Source organism: Pseudophryne corroboree (genome assembly GCF_028390025.1).
Source record: "Pseudophryne corroboree isolate aPseCor3 chromosome 3 unlocalized genomic scaffold, aPseCor3.hap2 SUPER_3_unloc_63, whole genome shotgun sequence".
NCBI classification, from domain to species: Eukaryota; Metazoa; Chordata; class Amphibia; order Anura; family Myobatrachidae; genus Pseudophryne; species Pseudophryne corroboree.
The window spans coordinates 512,079-538,258 of NW_026967556.1; the positions used below are offsets into that span (position 1 = coordinate 512,079).

Here is a 26,180-nt window from a genome sequence, read left to right on the forward strand (position 1 = left end):
AGTTGCGGATTAATCCCATGCGTATTCGCCGTTATTCCTGGTTGGCGATGGTGCATGGGATGTCAGCGGCAGCCTCCATCTCGTCATTAGTGACTGTGTGGACCCACACTGTAATCTCATTCAGGGCCTCAAAATGTGACTTTTTGGACACTGGAGAACTGTACTGTATCACATTGCAGTCCGTTGAGGTGCTAGGGAGGGGGATGGATTTCCATTCTGTAATTTTTGTGGACCTGAGGCCTTTACTCTTCTCTACTTGGATAATGCTGTACAAAATGGCTGATGACTCCATTTGTTTGCTGGTTACTGTTTGTGAATTGTGGGGCTATATGGTTCCGGAATGGGCCCGTCCCCCAGACTGAATTTGTTTCTTTCCAAGTCTGTGTACTGATTCACTGTTGCCAGGACCCTCGCTATGTTTTATTCTCACTGATTCTCTGTAAAATATTGTCCATTCTCATGTTTTTTGTATGTCTTATTATTGGCATAACTTTATTACATAGTTACACACTATGTTTAATTTGAACATTTTTCATTTAAGAGCTTATGTATCTAGATACGCATTGGAATATCTATTTGGTATAGCAAACACTATCCTTCATATTTTATGTTCACATATGTAAGTTTATACGTGGAAATTCTACTAGATTTAGATCCTTTGATATTATCTTTTCAGTTGCCCCAGTCATATATCTATTTTATTTATCCTCGTTTTGGGTATGGGGTGGGGGGGATTTAGACAAGTTAAGTAGCTTAGGTGGGGGGGTTATGGGGATCCAGGTATACCTAGGTTGGGGTTAGGTTATACAGGGTGCGGGGGTTGTTTTGATTTAGTTAGAGACTGTAGGGTTTTGTTTTATTCTGTTTAGATTTATGGCAGATGTCTGGAATTATATATATTTTTTTCAATATTCCTTCACTCTATGCCTATTCTATTCATGGCCTGCAATATAGTTATCTCTGTATCTCTATATTCCTCAGCTATAGGTTACTCTCACTTTATCCTAGATATGTGAGCTCACATGGCGCCTGTGTGCTCCTATTGCTTAATGTTAGACTGATGAGTGCTTTATATATCCTGTTTTTGTTGGGCATGTATTGTAATTTTATTTGGTATACATTGTCTGACAGTACTCCTGTCTGCATATTGCATGCTCTACTGTATCTGCCATGATTGTGACGCACAAAACGCGTTGGAGGCACAGAGCTACAGTTTACCATCTGACCGGCCCGAATTCCCCGACGCCGAGCCGCGACTTAACTAACCGCGATCTCCCACCACTGGACGCAGTGGCACGGGAGAAGAGGACTTACCATACTACATCTTGGAGCCCTGGCATGGTACCGGTTAGTAGTTAGGGAAAGTTAGAACTTCCACATTTTTTGAAATCGGGACAGACTGAGCTCAAATTCTCCAAAAGGAGCTGTAAACACGTTTTGTATTAACAATTTTTTCTTACAGGTGCCACTTTCTTATAATTCTCATAATTTTTAGCGCTCGTTACAACTATTTAATGATTGTTTGTTGTATTTTTTTTTTTTTGGGGGGGGGGGTTTAAAAAACTTACAATAAAGAATACACAATTTAAAAATAAAAAAGAGCTTATTTCCCACACCCAGAACAGGAATATGGCTTCTCACCTGTGTGAATTCTCTGATGTGTAACAAGAGCTGATTTCTGTGCGAAACATTTCCCACACTCAGAACAGGAATACGGCTTCTCACCTGTGTGAATTCTCTGATGTGTAACAAGAGCGGATTTCTGTGCAAAACATTTCCCACACTCAGAACAGGAAAATGGCATCTCACCTGTGTGAGCATGCTGATGAATAACAAATTGTGATTTGTGTGCAAAACATTTCCCACACTCAGAACAGGAATACGGCTTCTCACCTGTGTGACTTCTCTGATGACTAACAAGATCTGGTTTCGATGAAAAACATTTCCCACACTCAGAACAGGAATACGGCTTCTCACCTGTGTGACTTCTCTGATGTATAACAAAATGTGATTTGTGTGCAAAACATTTCCCACACTCAGAACAGGAATACGGCTTCTCACCTGTGTGACTTCTCTGATGTATAACAAGATGTGATTTCCGTGCAAAACATTTCCTACACTCAGAACAGGAATATGGCTTCTCACCTGTGTGACTTCTCTGATGTATAACAAGATCTGGTTTCGATGAAAAACATTTCCCACACTCAGAACAGGAATACGGCTTATCACCTGTGTGACTTCTCTGATGTATAACAAAATGTGATTTGTGTGCAAAACATTTCCCACACTCAGAACAGGAATACAGCTTCTCACCTGTGTGACTTCTCTGATGTATAACAAGAGCTGATTTCCGTGCAAAACATTTCCTACACTCAGAACAGGAATATGGCTTCTCACCTGTGTGACTTCTCTGATGACTAACAAGATGGTATTTCGATGAAAAACATTTCCCACACTCAGAACAGGAATACGGCTTCTCACCTGTGTGACTTCTCTGATGTGTAACAAAATGTAAATTCTGTGCAAAACATTTCCCACACTCAGAACAGGAATATGGCATGTCACCTGTGTGACTTCTCTGATGTGTAACAAGAACTGATTTACATGCAAAACATTTACCACACTCAGAACAGGAAAATGGCATTTCACCTGTGTGAGCATGCTGATGAATAACAAAATGTGATCTCTGTGCAAAACATTTCCCACACTCAGAACAGGAATACGGCTTCTCACCTGTGTGAATTCTCTGATGTGTAGCAAGAAATGATTTTGTTGCAAAACATTTCCCACACTCAGAACAGGAATACGGCTTCTCACCTGTGTGACTTCTCTCATGTCTAACAAGATATGATTTATATGTAAAACATTTCCCACACTCAGAACATGGAAATGGCCTCTCACCTGCCTTAGATGGCTGATGAGTAATAAGGTTTGTGTTCTGTGTAAAACATATGGCATCTATAGAACAGGGAAACACTGTATCTACTCTCAGAGCTGTAACAGATGCACCAATATCAGAGTGATCAGGAGAACATTTCCCAGGATCAGAGGGATCAGCTGATAGAGCTGGATGAATAATTGGGGTAATGGGGTTAGCTCCTGGAGAATCCTGTCTACTGTCATTATCTGTTATTTCAGAATCCAGGGATAGCATTAGATGTCCTTCTGAGATATTCCTGCTTGTGTGTCCATCTGCTGGAAATAAAATACATTAATATATATAATGAGTAGACAAGACCCAGGGTGTTGCAGCATACAATAAATAATTCTATAACTGACATTTTTACCTGTAATCATTGCTTTTATGTTTATTAAAAAACAAAAAAAGCTAGGATGCTTAGACTGGACCTTGATCAACACTGAACGCTCATGTGAGATTACTAGAGGGGACGTGGACGCTCATGTGGGATTACTAGAGGTGACGTGGACGCTCATGTGGGATTACAAGAGGTGACGTGGACGCTCACGTGGGATTACAAGAGGTGACGTGGACGCTCACGTGGGATTACTAGAGGTGACGTGGACGCTCACGTGGGATTACTAGAGGTGTCACGGACGTTCACGTGGGATTACTAGAGGTGTCACGGGCGATCACGTGGGATTACTAGAGGTGACACGGGCGATCACTAGAGGTGACACGGACGCTCATGTCGGATCACTAGAGGTGACATAGACGCTCATGTGGGATTACTAGAGGTGATATGGACGCTCATGTGGGATTACTGGAGGTGACACGGACGCTCGTGTGGGATTACTAGAGGTGACATGGACGCTCATGTGGGATTACTAGAGGTGACATGGGCTTTGCAATAATAAAACAGCAAAGAAGAGAAAGTGCTGTCCTGTTTGTGCACTAATAAATAATATATAACCTTTATTAAGTACAATAAAGTATGTAAGATAAATCAGTGATATATTAAACACAAAGGTAAATGTATAAAGGTGAATTAAATAATAAAGAAACAAGTGTATTTGTTGTTAAACATCGGCATATATATTATATTGGGTGATAACTGATTCAGTGCTGGTAATCCTGTTCAGTAAGAATATATTAATATATTACACCCATACGAGGATGGGATAAATTACACATTGAATAATATTGTGGCAGAGTTTCCTCCAGCGGTAATCTCAATGTGAAATCATACTGTATGTATAAACATTTTATGGGGGGGATTCAGTTCATCGCAAAAACTCCCTATCCAATTAGCCGCAAAAAGTTATTGCTGATAATTCTCCATAGGTTTTTTATTATGCTCACAAATGTCTGCGCACTGAGCAGTTCTGCGGTGTTAGGAGGAACTCATTTAAAAAGCCTTTTTAGATGTTTCCTACTGTATTGTCTTACTGACCTATAGTTTCCTACTGTATTGTCTTACTGACCTATAGTTTCTTACTGTATTGTCTTACTGACCTATAGTTTCCTACTGTATTGTCTTACTGACCAATAGTTTCCTACTGTATTGTCTTACTGACCTATAGTTTCCTACTGTATTGTCTTACTGACCTATAGTTTCTTACTGTATTGTCTTACTGACCTATAGTTTCCTATTGTATGGTCTTACTGACCAATAGTTTCCTACTGTATTGTCTTACTGGCCTATAGTTTCTAACTGTATTGTCTTACTGACCTATAGTTTACTGTATTGTCTAACTGATCTATAGTTTCTTATTGTATTGTCTTACTGACCTATAGTTTTTTACTGACCTATGGTGTCTTACTATATTGTTTTACTGAAATACAGTTTCTTACTGTATTGTCTAACTGACCTAGTTTCCTTTTGTATTGTCTTACTGACCTGCAGTTTCCTACTGTATTGTCAAACTGACCTACTGTTTCCTACTGTATTGTCTTACTGACCTATAGTTTCCTATTGTATTGTCTTACTGACCTATAGTTTCCCACTGTATTGTCTTACTGACCTACAGTTTCCCACTGTATTGCCTTACTGGCCTACAGTTTTCTACTGTATTGTCTTACTGACCTGCAGTTTCCTATTGTATTGTCTTACTGACCTATAGTTTTCCACTATATTGTCTTACTGACCTACAGTTTCCCACTGTATTGCCTTAATGACCTACACTTTTCTACTGTATTGTCTTACTGACCTATAGTTTCCTACTGTATTGCCTTACTGACCTATAGTTTCCTTCTGAATTACATAGTAACATAGTATCTAAGGTATAAAAAATAGAATTTTAATTACCTACCGGTAAATCCTTTTCTCCATATTAGTACCATGGGGGTATAGACGGGTCCACTAGAAGCCATGAGCACTTTAAGAGTTTAATAGTGTGGGCTGGCTCCTCCCTCTATGCCCCTCCTACCAGACTCTAGAAACTGTGCCCAAGGAGATGACATACTTCGAGAGAAGGAAATACACAGATAGTGGCAAGATTCATACCAGCTCACACAACAGGCAAATCCGGCTAACATGCCGAAAAACTCAGCAACAGCTGAAACAGTAAAAACGCAGAACTTACCTAGGAACCAGGCAGTACTGAACTATAAAACCAAAGCAGGAAAACAAAGCGCTGGGCGAGCGGCCAGCATCCTCTACAGACTATGAGAAAAGGATTTACCAGTAGGTAATTAAAATCCTATTTTCTCTTATGTCCTAGATGATGCTGGGGTCCATATTAGTACCATGGGGATGTACCAAAGCTCCCAGTATGGGAGGGAGAGTGCGAAGGCTCTTGCAAAACTGCTTGACCAAACTTGAGGTCATCAGAGGCCAAGGTATCGAACTTGGAAAACTTAGCAAACATGTTTGACACAGACCAAGTAGCTGCTCAGCAAAGCTGTACAGACGAGACACCCCGGGCAGCCGCCCAGGAAGAGCCCACCTTACGAGTAGAGTGGACCTTTACAGATTTTGGACACGGCAATCCTGCCATAGCATATGCATGCAGGATGGTGAACCTGATCCAGCGTGAAATCGACTGCTTAGAAGCAGGACACCCAATTTTCTTGGGATCATAGAGGACAGAGTCAGTTTTCCTATGATGAGCTGTCCTCTTCACATAAATCTTCAAAGCCCTTACAACATCCAAGGCCTTTGAAGCAATTGAGGTGTCAGTAGCCACTGGCACCACAATAGGTTGGTTGATATGAAAAGCTGATACAACCTTAGGTAGGAACTGCGGACAAGTCCTGAGTTCCGCCCTATCTTCATGGAAGATCAGATAGGGGCTTTTACAGGAAAAAGCTCCCAATTCTGACACGCGTCGAGCAGATAGCTAAGGCCAACAAAGTGACCGCCTTCCACGTGAGAAACTTGATTTTAGCCTCCTGTAGAGGCTCAAACCAATCCGACTGCAGGAACTAATACCACACCAAGATCCCAGGGTGCCATTGGCGCCACAAAGGGAAGCTGGATGTGCAGAACCTCTTCAAAAAGGTCTAAACCTCAGGGAGGACAGCCAATTGCTTTTGTAAGAAAATGGATAAAGCCGAGATCTGAACCTTGATAGATCCCAATCTCAGGCCCAAATCCACACCTGCTTGCAGGAAAAGGAGCAAACGTCCAAGTTGAAACTCCACAGCAGGAAATTTCTTGGATTCACCCCAAGACACATATTATTTCCAAATTCGATGGTAATATTTAGATGTTACCCCATGCCTAGCCTGTATCAGGGTAGGAATCACCTCACTTGGGATACCCTTTCGAGCTAAGATCTGGTGCTCAACCACCATGACATCAAACGTAGCCTTGGTAAGTCTTGATAGGCGAACAGCCCCTGCAGCAGCAGATCCTCCCGAAGAGGTAAGGGCTGTGGATCTTGCAGAAGATCCAGCAGATCCACGTACCAAGCCCTCCTTGGCCTGTCTGGAGCAATGAGGATTGCCAGAACCTTTGTTCTTCTTACAAGTTGAAGAACTCTTGGAATCAGAGGAAGTGGAGGGAACACATACACTGACGTGAACACCCACAGTGTTACCAGTGCGTCCACCGCCACTGCCTGCGGGTCTCTCGACCTGGAAAAGTACCTCCGCAGCTTCTTGTTGGGACGGGAGGCCATCATCTCTATGTGAGGAACCCCCCACCAACAGGTTACCTCCTCAAACATCTCTGGGTGAAGGCCCCACTCTCCTGGATGGAGATAGTGTCTGCTGAAGAAGTCTGCTTCCCATCTTTCTAATCCCGGAATGAAGATTGCTGACATCGCCACTGCGTGCCTTTCTGCCCAGAGGAGGATTCTTGACACCTCTGACATTGCAGCCCTGCTCTTCGTTCCGCCTTGTTGGTTTATGTAGGCCACTGTGGTCACGTTGTCCGACTGCACCAGAACAGCTCAATCCTGTAGGTGTGCTGCTTGAAGAAGGCCGTTGTACATTGCCCTTAGCTCCAGGATGTTTATTGGGAGAAGGGATTCTTGATACGACCACCTTCCTTGGAAGGTTTCTCCCTGAGCGACTGCTCTCCAACCTCTTAGACTTGCATCCGTGGTTAGAAGGACCCAGTCCTGAACCCTGAACCTTCGGCCTTCTAGAAGGTGTGGTAGTTGTAGCCACCAGAGGAGTGAAATCCTGGCTTTGGTGACAGATGTATCCTCTGATGCATATGTAGGTGAGATCCCAACCACTGGTCCAAGAGATCCAGCTAAAGGAGCGAGCATTGATTCCTCCATACTGCAGAGCCTCGTAGGAGGCAACCATCTTCCCCAGAAGGTGGATGCACTGATGAACCGATACCCATGAAGGCTTCAAGACATCCCGGACCATTGTTTGAATCACTAGTGCTTTCTCTACCGGTAGAAACACCCTCTGCACCTCCATGTTGAGGATCATTCCCAGGAAAGGCAGCCTCCTTGTCAGCTCCAGATGAGACTTTGGAAGGTTCAGGATCCAACCGTGCTCCTTGAGCAGATGTGTCATGAGAGCACTGGATCTTAATAACTTCTCCCTGGATGTTGCCTTGATCAGGAGATCATCCAGATACGGAATTGTGTTCACACCCTGCTTGCGGAGGAGAACCATCATCTCTGCCATCACCTTGGTGAAGACCCTCGGTTGAAACGGATAGTGATCGTCTAAAGAGTGCAAACTTGAGATAAGCCTGATGCGTCGACCAAATGGGAATGTGGAGGTACGCATCCTTGATGTCCAGGGACACCAAGAATTCCCCCTCCATCAGTCCTGAGATGACAGCTCTCAGAGACTCCATCTTGAACTTAAACTCCCTGAGATAAGGGTTCAAATACTTTAAGTTCAGAATTGGCAGTACAGAACCATCCGGCTTCGGTACCATGAGAAGGTTCGAATAGTAACCCTTGTTCCACTGATGAGGCAGAACTGGAACAATGACCTCAGACACTACCAATTATTAGATATCTTCCAGAAGAATTGTTCTATATGCCTGCAAAGCCGGCAAGCCTGATTTGAAGAAACGGTGAGGTGGGAGAGTTTGAAACTCCAGACTGTACCCCCAGGACACCATATCCTATATCCAAGGGTCCAGGCCAGACGACACCCAGACGTGGCTGAAATGCCGGTGTCTTGGTCCCATCTGACTTTCCTCCAGGCTGTGTGGTCCACCGTCATGCGGAGGACTTGTGGGTATAAGAAGCAGGCTTCTGGTCTTGGGAACCTGCGGGAGCAGGCTTTTTTGCTTTAGCACGACCACCTCTAAAGAAGGTGTGAGGTTTGTTCTTTGTAGGCCTCGCAGAATACTGAATGTTACGTAAGAATAAATCAACATCACCTTTATCCATCATAGTCAAGTCCTCCTGCAGAGTGATTGACCATCTGGCTATAGCTTTAGAAATCCATGCACAGGCAATAGTAGATCGCAGTATAGCCCTGAAGCCGTATATATGGATTTGAGCGTAGCATCCACCTTGCGATCAGCCGGGTCCTTCAACGCGGTAGATCCCGGGACTGGTAAAACCACTTATTTTGACAGCCTGGAAACAGAGGCGTCCACTATAGGTGGAGACTACCATTTCATTCTATCATCCTCTGGGAATGGAAAAACAACCAAGACCCTTCTTAGGGATCTGTAATTTTTTCACTGGATTTTCCCAGGCCTTTTCAAATATAGCATTTAATTCCTCAGATGCTGGAAAGGTAAGAGGGGCCTTCTTACTGTCCGTGAAAAAGGCCTCCTCAACCTGCTCAGGAGGAGTGTCCGAAATACGCAACACATCCTGTACGGTCTCAATCATCAACTGCGCCTCGTTTGCAAGTGACGCTGTCCACCTCGACACATTTCCATCACTGTCTGCAGTGTCAGAATCGGTGTCCGTGTCATCCTGCGTAATCTTGGCAAGCGCACGTTTGTGAGAATGTACCGCAGGGGACCCTGAGGAGGCAGTATCAGACCATACAACCATAGAGGATTGTAATACCTGAGTGACATGCTCAGTTCTTGTAACCCTCTCAGAAATTTGAGAAATAGTTCCCCTAAGAGAGGCTAACCACTCTGGTTCTCTAGCTGGGATCTGCGCTACAACAGTGCAATCCTGATTACATGGGATGGGATCTTCCTGAGAAGATTAATCCTCTGCAGCATATGAGACAGAGTCTCTAGACATGTTTGCTGTTACACACTACTCATCACACATACACACAGGGTACTGGGCAGTCCCCCCCCCCCCCCCAAGAATGGCAGAGAGACGCAGAGATTGGAGCCAACGCACACACAGCGCTATTACAGGTATAGGGAGATCCTAAACCAGCGCTGACTGTGTCCCTTAATAGGTGACAGAGTCTTACACAGCCTCCCCTCCCTTCTACAACCCCCTGGTACCGTACAGATAGCTGGAGTTGCACTGGAGGGACTGATCTTCCACTTGCAAGCAGGAAAATGGCGCTGAAACGCTGCTGGGTCCACTCTGAGAAGCTCCGCCCCCTTAATGGCGCCGTCTTCCCGCTCTTGATAGATTATACTGGCCTGAGGTTTTGTGTGCTGGCTGAGATCCGCAGACCCCGACAGGCTGGAATGGTCAGTGTAGGGTCAGGCGCTGGCTCAGGGCGCCCCTCACAGCGCCACACCTAGGTACCGCTGAGCCGTCCGGGAGCGGTTAATACTGCGCTCCTACCCTGTAGCCATCTTCACACCGACCCCCCGCTTGTTAGGGGGGCAGTGACTCACTCGCCACCCTTCACATCTGCAAGGGGGTGGCGGCATGCTGCTGGGGTGAGCGTTCCCCTGTGGCGGGGAGCGATCTATCCCCTCTGGAGCTCAGTGTCCAGTCAGCGGAGACAGTGGCTCAGACCCCGCAGGGCGGACACTGCTCCCCCCCTCAGTCCCTCGATGCAGGGAGACTGTTGCCAGCAGCCTCCCTGTAAAATAAAAACTCTAAGAAAAACTTTTACTAAGAAAGCTCTGTAGAGCTCCCCTAGCTGTGACCGGCTCCTCCGGGCACATTTTCTAAACTGAGTCTGGTAGGAGGGGCATAGAGGGAGGAGCCAGCCCACACTATTAAACTCTTACAGTGCCAGTGGCTCCTGCTGGACCTGTCTATACCCCATGGTAGTAATATGGACCCCAGCATCCTCTAGGACGTAAGAGAAAAGACAATTTGTCCATCGAGTTCAACCTATTTGTGGTTTCCTGTGCAGTATTATTTTTGGACTAAATTTTGTCTGATGCTGATGTCAGCCGTTGTGTTTATTCCTTTTTTTTTATAATAACTATAGTGAGTGACTACATACCATAATCCTGGATATTCGTATCCATTAGGAATTTATCCAACCCATTCTTAAAGGTGATGACTGAGTCCGCCATTATAACTCTCAGGCAGGGAATTCCAAACACGTATTGTCCTTACCGCGGAAAAAAAAATTTTGCCGCTTTGTGCGGAATCTTCTCTCCTCTAACCTAAGAAAGTGCCCACGTGTCCTCTGTGCTGATCTTACCAAACCCAGGTCCCACGCAAGCTCTGTGTATTGTCCCCTTATATATTTGTAGATGTTGATCATGTCCCCTCTTAGGGCCTAATTCTGAGTTGATCGCAGCAGAAAGTTTGTTAGCAATTGGGCAAAACCATGTGCACTGCAGGGGGGGGGGGGGGCAGATATAACATGTGCAGAGAGAGTTAGATTTGGATGGGGTGTATTAAAACTGAAATCTAAATTGCAGTGTAAAAATAAAGCAGCCAGTATTTACCCTGCACAGAAACAATACAACCCACCCAAATCGAACTCTCTCTGCACATGTTACATCCGCCCCACCTGCAGTGCACATGGTTTTGCCCAATTGCTAACAAACTTTCTGCTGCGATCAACTCAGAATTACCCCCTTAGTCTCCTCTTTCCCAGTATAAACATGTCTAGTCTTGCAAGCCTTTCCTCATATTCCAGAGTCTCCATGCCCTTGATTAGTTTGGTCGCCCTCCTCTGTACCTTTTCTAGCTCCAGGATATCCTTTTTGTAGTATGGTGCCCACAATTGTACACAGTATTCAAGATGTGTCCTCACTAGTTATTTATATAACGGGAGTATAATACTCTCGTCCCTAGCATCAATTCCCTGTTTTATGCATGCTAATATCTTATTAGCCTTCTTTGCTGCACTCCTACTTTGGGTACTGCTGCTTAGCTTGCTATCTATGAGGACACCTAAGTCCTTTTCCAGTACAGAATCCCCTAATTTTACCCCATTTAGTAGGTAGGTGTTATTTTTGTTCTTGCTACCACAGTGCATTACTTTACAATTGTCTGTGTTGACGCTCATTCTCGATTGGCTGCCCATGCTTCTAGTTTAACCAAGTCGTTCTGAAGACTCAGCACCCCCCTCCGTTATTTATAACCTTACACAATTTGGTATCGTCTGCAAAAATTGACACCATGCTCCATAGACCTTCTGACAGGTCGTGAACAATAGTGATCCTGGTACAGACCCTTGTGGCACACCACTTAGCACTTCAGTCCAATTTGAAAATGATCCATTAACCACAATGCACTGCTCCCTATTATATAACCAATTACTGACCCAAGTGCATATTGTGCTCCCTAGCCCTATTCCTTGTAGCTTATAGATAAGACGCATGTGTGGTACTGTGTCAAAAGCTTTGGCAAAGTCTAAAAAGATGACATCCACCTCCTTACCTTGATCAAGGATCGCACTTACTGTTTCATAAAAGCCAAGTAAGTTGGTTTGACATGATCTGTCCTTAACAAATCCATGTTGATTCCTTTTAATGACCTTACTGAACTTCTGAATCCCTTAGAATATCTCCCAATACTTTCCCCATTATAGATGTAAGACTAACTGGTCTATAATTACCCGGTTCAGCTTTACTCCCCTTTTTGAATATTGGCACTACAGATGGGTCCACGTTTATCTTGACCTTTAATAGGAGTAACTGAGACTGGCCAGTCGGACTTAATCCCCTGCTGTATTGTTCTCTGTATTGTATTGCTGCTGAGAACAATAGATGAAGGGTTTATGCTAATAAGTCATGTTGTACCTAGGCCCAGAAAACTAGTCAAGATAACCGTAGACCCATCTGTACTTCCGCTATACGCCAGTCTTTGGGAACCATACCTGATATAACTGAATCTTTAAAGATCAAAAATAGCGGTCTGGCAAGTTCAGAGTGAAGCTCCATAAGAACCCTTGGGTGAATTCCATCGGGACCCGGTGACTTATTAATCTTTACATTTATTAATCGGTCACAGACTACCTCCTCACATAAATAAGCACTTAGCAGTGGGACATTATCTTTGTTGACATTGTGTGTTAGTCCCAGCATTTGGTCTTCTCTTGTACATACAGTTGAAAAAAAAAACGAATTTATTTTGTCTGCTTTGTCATTATCATTTTTGATTAAGACTCCCAATTTGTCTTTTAAAGGGTCTATATCAGGCATTCCCAAACGCGGTCCTCAAGGCACACCAACAGTGCAGGTTTTAGTGATATCCAGGCTTCAGCACAGATGGTTACATCAAAATAACTGAGCTACTAATTAAGTCACCTGTGTTCAAGCCTGGATATCACTAAAACCAGGACTGTTAAGGCCCGTACACACTGGTCGATATATCGGCCGTTCTCTTGAATGGCCGATATATCGCGCGACCGTCGGCCAGTGTGTACGGCCGATACGTCTGTGAACTCCGTCGTTCACAGACATATCGTGTCGGCCGCGCAGTACAGCCGACAGCCAATATATCTACTGATATATTGACGCGTCGCTGTGTGTGTACGGGGCGGTTGGCCAACCGCCCGTACACATGCTGCGGCGGCCGGCGGTGATTGACAGCTGGACTGGGCGGGCGTGTGTACATGCCCGCCCAGTTCATGACGTCAGTCCCCGACGGATCGGGCAGTGTGTATGCTGAACACACTGCCCGATCCGTCCATAGATATATCTGCAGATCAACTGATCTGCAGATATATCTATTAGTGTGTACCCACCTTTAGTGTGCCTTGAGGACTGTGGTTGGGAAACACTGGTCTATACTCTCCTTTAATATCTTGCTGTTGATATACTTAAAAAAAAAAAATGGGATTTGCGTTGCTTTCCTTCGCTACTAGATTTTCAGTTTCTACTTTAGCCTCTCTTATTTCTTTTTTGCATATTTTGTTACAATCCTTGAGCCAGTATAGGACTGCTTATGAACGCTGATATTGAATGAGACCATATCGTGGTCGCTGTTTCCTATGGGCTCCCCTACTATAATATTTGATACCAATTCCCCATTGTTTGTTAATACCAGGACTAAGATTGCATTGTACCAGTTGGTTCCTCGATTAATTGAATGAAGTAGATATCATTAGTGTGTGTAAAAACATATTACCCCTAGCAGTATCACATGAATGGATTTTTCAGTTTATCTCTGGATAGTTAAAGTCTCCCATCACTACTATGTCTCCTACTCCTGCTGATCTTTCACTTTGCTTCAGCAACAATTCCACATCAGACACATTAATACCAGGCGGCCTGTAGCATAACACCAATAACTTTTTTATTGCTTTACCCCCACATGCAATTTCTAACCATAACGTCTCAATAGTATTTACAGTCCCCTCTTGAATATCTTCCCGTATATGAGGTTTTAATAACGGCTTTACATAAAGACATACCCCTCCACCCCGTTTATTTATCTGTCTCTCCTGAACAGCGTATAACCCTCTAGATTGACTGTCCAATAATGAGATTCTTCGCACCAAGTTTCAGTAATGCCTATAGTATCATACTGTTTGCTTGCTGCAAGGATTTCTAGTTCCCCCTTTTTCCTGTAAATCTTCTAGCGTTTACATACATACAATTAAGATCAGTATTTCCCCCGGTGCTAGGGACATCATTCTCTTTATGCAGCAACGGTGACCCATAATCGTTATTAGTGTTTTGGTAAAAACTTTAATACCCAAGTTAATACTCTTGCCGGCTGCTCTTTCCCTACCCCCTACTCCTCCTCCCTTTCATTCACTACCGCCATCCACACTATTCTCACTGCATTGTCTTACTGACCATAGTTTCCTTCTTTATTGTCTTACTGACCTATAGTTTCCTACAGTATTGTCTTACTGACCTATAGTTTCCTTCAGTATTGTCTAAGTGACCTATAGTTTCCTTCTGCATTGTCTTACTGATCTATAGTTTCCTTCTGTATTGTCTTACTGTTATGCACACCAGTGCCTGCAGGAAAGCACTGGTGTCAGAACTGTTATGCACTCCAGTGCCTGCAGGAATGTACTGGTGTTTGAACTGTTATGCAAAACAGATGGACTCACAGACAAACTGGGGGATATGACATAATGTACACAGAAGGTGATAGGGTAACAAAATACACACAAAGTGAACAGAGAAGCCCAGAGGCTAAGGAACTGAGTATCTCCCTTGTATTAGAACTGCTCAGATGGAAAAGCAAGATGTTGTGTTTTAATACGTAGAGAACCCGAAATGCTGTTGCTAAGGGCAACAGCAAAACCCTAAAGCAGGGATGGGGAACCTTCGGCCCTCCAGCTGTTGTTGAACTACATATACCAGCATGCCTTGCTACAGTTTTGCTATTTGGCCATGCTAAAACGGTTGCAAGGCATGCTGGGATGTGTAGTTCAACAACAGCTGGAGGGCCGAAGGTTCCCCATCCCTGCCCTAAAGGGTTACCAACGGGTGTGGCAGTAAACTCCTTGGTCAGAGATGGAATGATAGACACAAGGAGAGTCTCCACAATCCTAATTCTCACTTGCAGTGCACAGGTTTTAGCTTACTGCCACTAAACTGACCCCTGACACCTAGCACAGTGAGACAGGATGAGACAGGCAAGTCTTAGAATACAGCCGCAAACTTGCTAAGTTCACAGAGTAGTAACAGAATCCCAGCAAGCTAAATGACTGACTCCAGTCTTACTGCTAGGTCTGGATTGGCAGAGTGTAATACCAAATCCCCAGGCCTATTTGCAGTAAGCAACAAACAAATACAAAGCTACACAGTACTGGCTAACTTTCATGAACTGACTAACCAACAAAGATTCAGCAGCATCTGCTTACCCTGAAAAGAGGCCTTATAAAGCAGGTGCTGTCCACGCCCCACTCAGACCTCACAGACTGTGAGCACAAAAACCAGCACTGGATCCCCTGCCGTGCACAGAGCCTATAACAACTGCACAGCAAAAGACCCGAACCGGAGTATCAGCTGTGCTTAGGTTACTCCACTAGCACTTGTCTCCCGGTTGCCATGACGACGTGGCAGCACAGGGCAGGAGACCCTAACAGTACCCCCCCTCTGACGAGGGGTCAAAGAACCCCTACCACCGGGTTTATCGGGGAACTGCGAGAAGAAAGAGCGTATCAGTCTGGGGGCATTACAGAGCCCAAAAGGCATCACCAAATATTCATAATGCCCTGAGTGGGTATTAAAGGCAGTCTTCCATTCATCCCCCTCTCTTATTCGGATTAGATTGTACGCACCGCGTAGGTCAATCTTAGAAAAAATGGTGGCAGTACGAAGCTGGTCAAACAAGACCGAAATGAGAGGCAGTGGGTATGAGTTTTTAATCGTGATACGGTTCAATTCCCTGAAGTCGATGCAGGGTCGCAACGAACCGTCCTTTTTACCCACGAAGAAGAACCCCGACCCAACTGGAGACTGTGAAGGTCTGATAAATCCCTTAGCCAAGTTCTCCTGAATGTACTCTGCCATAGCCTGAGTCTCAGGACGTGACAGGGAGTACAACCTGCTCTTGGGAAGCTTAGCATTTGGCAACAAATCAATGGCACAGTCATAGGGGCGATGGGGAGGTAGTACCTCTGCAACTTTTTTGGAGAACACGTCCGCAAAATCTGCATAACACCCTGGCAATCCTGGCAAACTTAGCTGCGAGAGCCTGACTGGAAGGCTCAAGCAACTCCAGAAACAATCAGTACCCCAACTAAGAATCTCCCCAGAGACCCAGTCAAATTGAGGATTGTGGGCCCTTAACCAGGGTAACCCCAACACCAATGGGGCAAAAGTACAGACAGTCACATAAAAGGACAATTTTTCAGAGTGTGTGGCTCCAATAAACAAAGAAATCTGGCTAGTGCAAGAGGTAATTTTACCTTGGGATAATGGTTCCCCGTTTAACCCACAAATCTCAATTTCCGATGCCAAGGGTACTAAGGGAACAGAGTGTTTCAGGGCGAATTGGCGGTCCATAAAAACCCCGTCGGCCCCACTGTCCACAAAGGCCTCAGTCTTGACAGTTTGACCGAGGATCTTCAAGGTCACCGGAATGATAAAAGTCTTCTTGGGAAATTCTGACTTCTGGCCTGACAGGATATTTCCCATCACCCTCAGGCCCTGAAGTTTTCCGGCTTTTCTGGGCATGATACTACCACATGACCTTTATTCCCACAGTACAAACACAACCCCTGCTGTCTCCTCCGCGTCTTCTCACGCGAGGAGAGGCGGGTAGCCCCAATCTGCATAGGCTCCTCAGAAAATTCCTCAGAGTCTGAGGTTCCCTTGGGAAGGAAGGAAATCTCAGTCTCCCTTTCAAGCCTACGCTCTCTCAGCCGTCTATCCACCCGGATGGATAACTGCATGAGCTGATCCAAGCTATCAGGCAAGGGATATTGTACCAGTTGGTCCTTTATCTGGTTAGAAAGACCTCTTCTGTACTGGTGTCTCAGGGCTGGGTCATTCCACTGGGTATCATGGGCCAACCTCCGAAACTCCGTACAGTAAACCTCAACTGGCCTTTGCCCTTGCTTAAGGATCGAAATCTGAGCCTCGGCTGAGGCCGTCTTGTCAGGGTCATCATACAACATGCCCAGTGCCGTAAAAAAAGCATCAACACTTTTAAGCGACGGACAGTCAGGCTGCAACCCATATGCCCAGACCTGTGGGTCTCCTTGTAGCAAGGAAATCACTATGCCCACCCGCTGAATCTCCGACCCAGAAGACTGAGGCCTAAGCCGGAAGTATAGCTTGCAGCTCTCCTTGAAACAAAAGAACTGCGAGCGATCTCCAGAAAAACGATCCGGGAGATTTACTTTCGGCTCCTTAACCCCTGCAGGTGCTGCTGCTGCGGGAGCTCCGCCAGCAGCCTGGGAGGTGTGCATTTTAATGGACAAATCATTAAATTGTGGAGTCAGGACCTGTACCTGATCGACCACCTGTTGCAACGTATTTTGAGGGGTATGCTCCATATTCCCACAAAATTTCAACAGGAGTATTAGGCTGCTGAATATGTTATGCACACCAGTGCCTGCAGGAAAGCACTGGTGTCAGAACTGTTATGCACTCCAGTGTCTGCAGGAATGTACTGGTGTTTGAACTGTTATGCAAAACAGATGGACTCACAGACAAACTGGGGGATATGACATAATGTACACAGAAGGTGATAGGGTAACAAAATACACACAAAGTGAACAGAGAAGCCCAGAGGCTAAGGAACTGAGTATCTCCCTTGCATTAGAACTGCTCAGATGGAAAAGCAAGATGTTGTGTTTTAATACGTAGAGAACCCGAAATGCTGTTGCTAAGGGCAACAGCAAAACCCTAAAGGGTTACCAACGGGTGTGGCAGTAAACTCCTTGGTCAGAGATGGAATGATAGACACAAGGAGAATCTCCACAATCCTAATTCTCACTTGCAGTGCACAGGTTTTAGCTTACTGCCACTAAACTGACCCCTGACACCTAGCACAGTGAGACAGGATGAGACAGGCAAGTCTTAGAATACAGCCGCAAACTTGCTAAGTTCACAGAGTAGTAACAGAATCCCAGCAAGCTAAATGACTGACTCCAGTCTTACTGCTAGGTCTGGATTGGCAGAGTGTAATACCAAATCCCCAGGCCTATTTGCAGTAAGCAACAAACAAATACAAAGCTACACAGTACTGGCTAACTTTCATGAACTGACTAACCAACAAAGATTCAGCAGCATCTGCTTACCCTGAAAAGAGGCCTTATAAAGCAGGTGCTGTCCACGCCCCACTCAGACCTCACAGACTGTGAGCACAAAAACCAGCACCGGATCCCCTGCCGTGCACAGAGCCTATAACCACTGCACAGCAAAAGACCCGAACCGGAGTATCAGCTGCGCTCAGGTTACTCCACTAGCACTTGTCTCCCGGTTGCCATGACGACGTGGCAGCACAGGGCAGGAGACCCTAACACTTACTGACCTATAGTTTCCTTCCATATTGTCTTACTGACCTATAGTTTACTACTGTATTGTCTTACTGACCTATAGTTTCTTCTGTATTGTTTTACTGACCTATAGTTTCTTCTGTATTGTTTTATTGACTTAGTTTCCTTCTGTAATGTCTTACTGACCTATAGTTTCTTACTGTATTGTCTAACTGACCTATTATTTCTTACTGTATTGTCTTACTGACCTATAGTTTCCTACTGTATTGTCTTACTGACCTATAGTTTCCTACTGTATTGTCTTACTGACCTATAGTTTCCTACTGTATTGTCTTGCTGACCTAGTTTCTTCTGTATTGTTTTACTGACCTAGTTTCCTACTGTATTGTCTTACTGACCTAGTTTCTTAGTGTATTGTCTTACTGACCTATAGTTTCCTACTGTATTGTCTTACTGACCTATAGTTTCCTACTGTATTGACTTACTGACCTAGTTTCTTCTGTATTGTCTTACTGACCTATAGTTTCCTACTGTATTGACTTACTGACCTAGTTTCTTCTGTATTGTCTTACTGACCTATAGTTTCTTCTGTATTGTCTTAATGACCTATAGTTTGTCTTACTGACGTATAGTGGCTTACTGTAGTCTTTCTGACCTATAGTTTCCTTCTGTATTGTCTTGCTGACCTATAGTTTATTCTGTATTGTTTTACTGACCTATAGTTTCCTTCTCTATTGTCTTGCTGACCTATAGTTTCTTCTGTATTGTCTTACAGACCTATAGTTTCCTATATACATAGTTTTCCTGTCTATGTATGGTAGGTATGGAAGGGATACCTACCATACATAGACAGTATATATAAGCCTCAGCCTCTCCCTTATGAAAATGATAATGAATAAGGTGTGTGTGTGGATACCATGCACATGTAACTGATTCTATATACAGGAAACAATAGGGAGAGCCCACGGCTGTCTGGCAGTGTTCTAGATGGTAAAGTATTACACATATGAATATATTTCTTCTAAATAAAATATTTTTCTCCCTGATTGATATAATACTGATAGTAAGACAATTCAGTCAATAGTAATCTTTCTTTTAATTAAGTAGGATCAATTTATATGAATTTTTAGTGAATATTTCCTAAAGGTTATATTTTATTTGCAATTAAATTAACAAGAGTGCTCCCAAAAAAACGTCCGAACTTACAGTCTACGGACCCAAAGGTATCAAACTTGTCAAATTTCACGAACGTGTGGGCTGAGGACCACGTCGCCGCTCTGCAAAGTTGAGTAGTGGAAATGAATGGGAGCAGCATTTGGAAGGCATGCTGTTCCTTGTAGTGCCAATGGGAGATCCTGGGGGTGACTCCAGGGTAAGTTAGCTATCTGTCTGGAAGTGTTTTAGTAATAGCCTTTATCATGAGGCCTACTGTGACAAATTACATGGCCCTATGTGGGCACTGCTATTATGTAGGTTAGGACTGCTGTATCAGAGAAGGCGTGATGTGGCTCAGCAGCTAAACATGTGTTTGCAAACATTTGTGACTAATTCTCTGAATTTTATTAACAGATAGGTTCAGGTATGGTTACAGGGTAATTTTCAGTGTGCGGAAGGGAATTTAGGGGAGGGGATTTGCACCCACTCCTCTTTGTCTGTTGAGTAGTGGAAACACGTCTGGCAGCCGCCCATGAGGCACCCACTGATCTGGTGGTATAAGCACCCGTCTGAACCGTAACCTGTTTGCCACAGGAAATATAAGCTTGCCGAATGGCAAGTCGAATCCATCTAGACAAAGGCTGCTTAGATGCTGGCACCCCTTCTTTGGCCCATCATAAAGAACAAACAATGGTCCGACTTTCTGAAGGACGACGTAACTTGTACATATACCCTTAAAGCTCGGACAACATCCAAGGACACTTCCCCATCTGCGAGACCCTGAAAAGATGGGACCACAATTGGCTGACTTACACGAAACCAACCTTAGGAAGGAAACCTGCTCTTGTACGGAGTTCTGCCCTATCCTCATGAAACATTCAAAGGACTCTTACACGATAAGGCTCCCAACTCAGAAACCCGCCTGGCCGAGACCAAGGCAAGCAATAACGTGACCTTCCAAAAGAGATATTTCCGGTCTGTTCTTGCTAACGGCTCAAAAGTTGGAGATCTCAAAAATTCCAACACCAAATTTAAGTCCCATGGCACAGTGGTAGGACGAAAAGGGGGTTGTATCCTCAGAACCCCCTGTAAAAGAGTTTGAAGCTCTGGCAAGAATGCTAACCGCTTGTTGAAATAGTATAGAGAGAAACGAAATTTGAACCTTCAGAGGGCCCAGCCTCAGTCCTACATCTAGACCGGCCTGAAGGAAAAGTAGAAGTCTGGATAAGTGGAAGATCGTCGAATTCCACCCACATTCTTGACATTAGTCTATGTACCCCTTCCAAATCCTGTAGTAGTGCATGGCTGTGACCGGCTTCCTAGCGGCAAACATTGTAGGAATGGCCGTTCTTGGTATCCTTCTGTTTCTTAAGATCCGGGTTTCAATAGCCACGCCGTTAAATGCAGCCTGTGCAGGTGTGGGTGTTGGAACAGTCCCTGAGATAGCAGGTCCTACCTCTGAGGTAACCGCCAAGGATCTTCCACTAGTAACCCTCGCAGGTCTGAGTACCAACTCTTGTGGGGCTAATCTAGTGCGATTAGAAATGCCCACACTCGTTCTCGTTTCAACCGTTTCAGAACCCTGTGTATGAGTGGGAAAGGTGGAAAAATGTAAACCCTCCTGTAACACCAAGGAAGTGTTAATGCGTCCACTCCTTCTGCTGCTGGATCTTTTGTCCTGGACACATATCTAGGCAGCTGATGGTTTTGCCAAGACGCCATTAGATCGACTTGAGATAGACCACATCTCCTCACCACCATTTCGAAAATCCGTGAATGTAGGCACCACTCTCCCGGATGCATGTCCTGGCGCTGAGATAATCTGCTTCCCAGTTTTCCACACCTGGAATGAACACTGCCGAGAGGATGATGTTTCGCCTTTCTGCCCACAAAAAGATCTTTGTGGCTTCCTTTAATGCCATCCTGCTCTTTGTTCCTCCTTGATGGTTTATGTAAGCAGTCATCGTGACATTGCTCGACTGTATCTTTAAATGTTGACCCATGACTAGGTCTGCAGCTAAGAGAAGCACATTGTAAACTACTCTCAGTTCGAGAATATTTATCGGTAGGCTGCACTCCTGTAACGTCCATCCTTTTTGTCCATGGATACCATGACCCCTCCATGTTCTAAACCCACAATAACTGACTGGATTTATTCCATCTTGAATCTGCAAACCGTTAGGAATTTGTTCCACTAGGACGGCACCCAAACCTCTGAGACTGGCGTCCGTTGTCAGGATCCTCCAATCCCAAATGCTGAATCTCTTGCCTGCTGCGAGATTCTTGTGCAATGACCACCAAATGAAGTAGGTTCGTATGCGTGGTGGAAGCTGGATTCTTCAATGTAGAAGCCAGTGCGAACCTGCTCCCTGAGCAATGAGTTTCATCTGGAATGGTCAGGAATGAAGTCCTCCATACTGGAGAGCTGCGAATGACGCCACCCTCTTCTTGAGAAGTAGCACAGAGGTGTAGGTGGATCCTGGATCTAGTTCTCTGGTAGGAATACTCTTAATTGTATCGTGTCCAAGATGAGATCGAGGAAATGCATTGAGTTGGCATGAGGTTGGATTTCTGGAAGTTCACAATCCACCCATGTTGAATGAGAAATTGATGAGATGTCGGAGCATCCTTTATCAGCTGTTTCTGAGATGAGGCCTTGATCAGTAGATCGTCTAGATAAGGTATAATCGTGACCCCTGTCTCAATCTTGTCACCACTATTGCTATGATCTTTATAAATATTCTTGGGGCTGATGAGGGGTTCAAATCGGGATATGAAGGTATTTTGCACTACCAAAAGTTTTGAATAAAATCCCGTTCCTCATTGAGGATCTGGGACTGGTGACTTAACCCTTTGTATGCAGGAGTCTTTGAAGTTGCCTCCTGTAACACTCCTGCTCGCAATGGGCACCTAGGCCCTCATGCTGCAAATAAATGGACTGTGTGGACGCTATTTTCTGGTGTCGACTATGAATGACCTCTACCTCTGGTTCCACGAGTCTATTGCTCCAAAACCTCTTCTGGCTCGGTACGACAGCGATCGAATGAATTTAAACACTGGTCCCGAGCAACCTTCCGTAACGTGTGACGTGGTGCTCGAGTAACAAGTAGGTAGAAAGGTAGATGTCAATGCAGTTGCCTGCGAAATCCACTTGTCTAACTCATCAAACATCATCTAACCCCCAAATGGAATAGCCTCTACTCTCTATAAAAGAAGGGGACCGGCGGAGGAGCTGCGCTGCTAGCTACCAGGGCTTAAGTTATAAGGCAGCAGCGTATGAGAAGCCGCTGCTGCTCGTTCCCCCGTCATCTTTCCCAGCCCTCCGCGCCCTCGTACTAGCACCGACGGCGGGAGGAAGTGTGCGGGGGATATAGCCCGGGTCCCGGCGAGTGCAGGGGAAGCTGCGGCTGCAGCCATGAGAGATATGTTGTTTCAGCGGGCGGGGATGCTCTTTTCAAGCGCCCTGCTGTGTGTTTAAGAGGCGGCGGTATACGCTGCCGCTGACATCCGCGCTGCGTCTCCCTCAGCCCTCTGTCTGTAGAGGAAGGAGGGGCGGGCGGGGGAGCTGACATGAAGCGGGAGTGTATAGCCGGCCAGGGAGTGTTTTAGACCGTTTGTTCTGTCACAGCGCCAGCGGAAGGAGGGGAAGCTGTGCTGCTGAGTCCCAGGGCTTAGAGCCAGAAGGTAGCAGCGTTGTGTGCGGTCCATGGGAGGAAGTCTGTCAAACTGTCTCCTGGATCCATGAAGAAGCTATGGTTACCGTAAGTGTAACTGTAACTAGGGCCCCTTTACAACCAGTACTCACTGCTGACTGTGCGATCCGGATTTTCTGAGGAGAGATGCAGATCCCCTTTAGTAGGGATCATTGTCTCTCTATTCTTAAGACTTTCGTCCCCCTTTACATTAGGATAACTCAGTCTCGGTACTGAAATGGAGGAGGAGCTCCCTTCTTGTGCTTGTACCTCCTTGGCACAATTTTTCAAACTGAGGGATGTGAAGGGGGAGGAGCCAGCTGTGCAGACAATGCTAATTTTTAGATTGTGCCACACCTCCGGTTGCAAGCTTCACACCCCTACTGTATAAGACTCCAGTGTCCCCTAGTGGATGAAAGAGAAAGGAGGTTTACTTCTTTCTTTCCCGACCGCTCTTCTATGCAGAAGGGAAATATCTGCTGTTTATTGAGAGATGCTCCCTGTAAGGAATATAGAAATTTGCCACTTGTAGCCGGAACTTGCAAAATACCCCTCCCAATTTGCATCAGTTAAACTAAACGTCTCCCATGATTATGCCTTCTCCCTTTAAAGCCATTTTAGTGATGTCCAACAATAGATTCCTGTCCAAATCCTGCCCCTGGCCAGGTGGTCTAGAGATCACCCCAATGCGAATAATGTCCTTCTCCCCGGTTTCTGTGGTGACCCAAAGGGCCTCAGAATTGTCTTCAATGTTTTGTATTAATTGAAGTAGCATTTATGCTTTTCCCCCACATACATGGTTACCCTTCCTCCTATACTGACCATTCTATCCTTCCTAAATAAAGTGTATCCTGCTATAGCTATGTCCCAGTCATGATTCTCATTGCACCATGACTCTGTAATTGCCACAATATCCAGGTTATCCCTGGTCATTATCACAATTAGCTCTGGAATTTTGTCTCCTAAGCTCCTAGCATTTGCACACATAGCTTTAAGAATTATGTCTGTGCATCTGTTAGTAGTAGCCATGTCCAGACAGTACAAAATAAATGACAAGTTTAAAGTTGAAATTACCTGTTTGGTGATGTTGCTCTGTATTTGGTATTTGTTTTTTTAACTAATCAGGAATCACACTCTGTCCTTTACACCACGACTACACCTCGCTAAATGTAAAGCTATAGTAAACCTGACCACAAATGGCCAAATAGGTCTACTATATACAAGAAGTTATTTAATACCTGCATCATCTAACAAAATGAAGGTTATTTAATAAAAGGTTGCTAAACTGAGAAATTTAGATCCCATACAAATTAGATGCTCCACAAAAAACACACTACTACTTATATATGATCCCTAAAAATAAACTTCTGCTTGTTACTTTTAATAACACTATAGTGATGTGTGTAATAACTCTCTTCATCTGATGTTTGTCATGGATAACCTTGTGTTATAAACACCCAACTGAGAACAGGGCTGGTGGCGGAGGAGGGTGTAGAATAAGAGATTGCTGTAGTGACTGAGCAATGAGAATATGTGACTTCTGTAATAAGTGTTTATTACTCACCTGTGCTGATATCTGTAGGGATCTCCTCCTCCTTACACTGCTGATCACCCCTCACATACGTCTCTTCTTCTCCCTCTATATCTTCTGCCTTTATATCAGTCACATACGTCTCTTCTTCTCCCTCTATATCTTCTGCCTTCATATCAGTCACATACGTCTCTTCTTCTCCCTCTATATCTTCTGCCTTTATATCAGTCACATACGTCTCTTCTTCTCCCTCTATATCTTCTGCCTTCATATCAGTCACATACGTCTCTTCTTCTCCCTCTATATCTTCTGCCTTTATATCAGTCACATACGTCTCTTCTTCTTCCGCTATATCTTCTGCCTTTATATCAGTCACATACGTCTCTTCTTCTCCCTCTATATCTTCTGCCTTTATATCAGTCACATACGTCTCTTCTTCTCCCTCTGTATCTTCTGCCTTCATATCAGTCACATACGTCTCTTCTTCCCTCTGTATATCTTCTGCCTTCATATCAGTCACACACGTCTCTTCTTCTCTCCTTATATCTTCTGCCTTTATACGAGAAAGACGTTCTACCTAAATAACCCAAAAAATACAATGGCATTTGCATACTGTTTGATTAAATTGAGGTGAAACAGTATAATATCAGTGTACTATAAGACACACAGCTTCTCTAAACATCATATAGTGACAGTCACTTTGGTGTATTGGATGATACCCTAAATCCCACCTACCTGATCCTCCTGTGGGGTCCTGTGATTATTCTCTGTACAATCCTGGGAATACAGAGGACGGGGACATCTCTCTGGGGTATCTCTGTTACTGGGTCCATCTGTAGGAGACACACAATGACTGAGTACAGTGTGTATATGTGATTATCAGGTGATGTGTGTATATAGGGGGCCCCCATACCTGCTCTCCCCTATACAATACATGACAGTCTCCTCTTACCCAGTGATGTGAGGGGCCGGTGATTCTCCATCATCATGCCCTTGTACAGACCCCTGTGTTCCTCTATATACTCCCCCTCCTGCATGGAGACATAGACAGTGACATCCTGACACCTTATAGGAACCTGACACACACAGTGATACAGTCATCACCCAGACACTTCACCTGGTGTTACTGTATAATGCCCCATTCCCAGCAGTCACCTCTCCAGTCATCACCCATACACGTCCCCTGGTGTTACTGCATAATGCCCCATTCCCAGCAGTCACCTCTCCAGTCATCACCCAGACACATCCCCTGGTGTTACTGTATAATGCCCCA

General features: G+C 44.8%; 1 protein-coding gene across 1 annotated transcript in view; it reads right to left on the reverse strand.

Moving 5' to 3' along the window:
• The window catches only part of LOC134984561 (zinc finger protein 271-like), a 130,525-nt gene extending 104,788 nt beyond the window's left edge, over positions 1–25,737 (reverse strand). Inside the window, exons 1-3 of the mRNA XM_063950117.1 lie at positions 25,639–25,737; positions 24,941–25,480; positions 1,642–3,192 (exon numbers count right to left, since the gene is read on the reverse strand). Of these exons, the coding sequence (XP_063806187.1) occupies positions 1,642–3,192; positions 24,941–25,418 (2,029 nt within the window). The 5' untranslated portion in view covers positions 25,419–25,480; positions 25,639–25,737. The remainder of the gene's footprint in view (positions 1–1,641; positions 3,193–24,940; positions 25,481–25,638) is intronic.
• Positions 25,738–26,180: the final 443 nt, after the last annotated feature.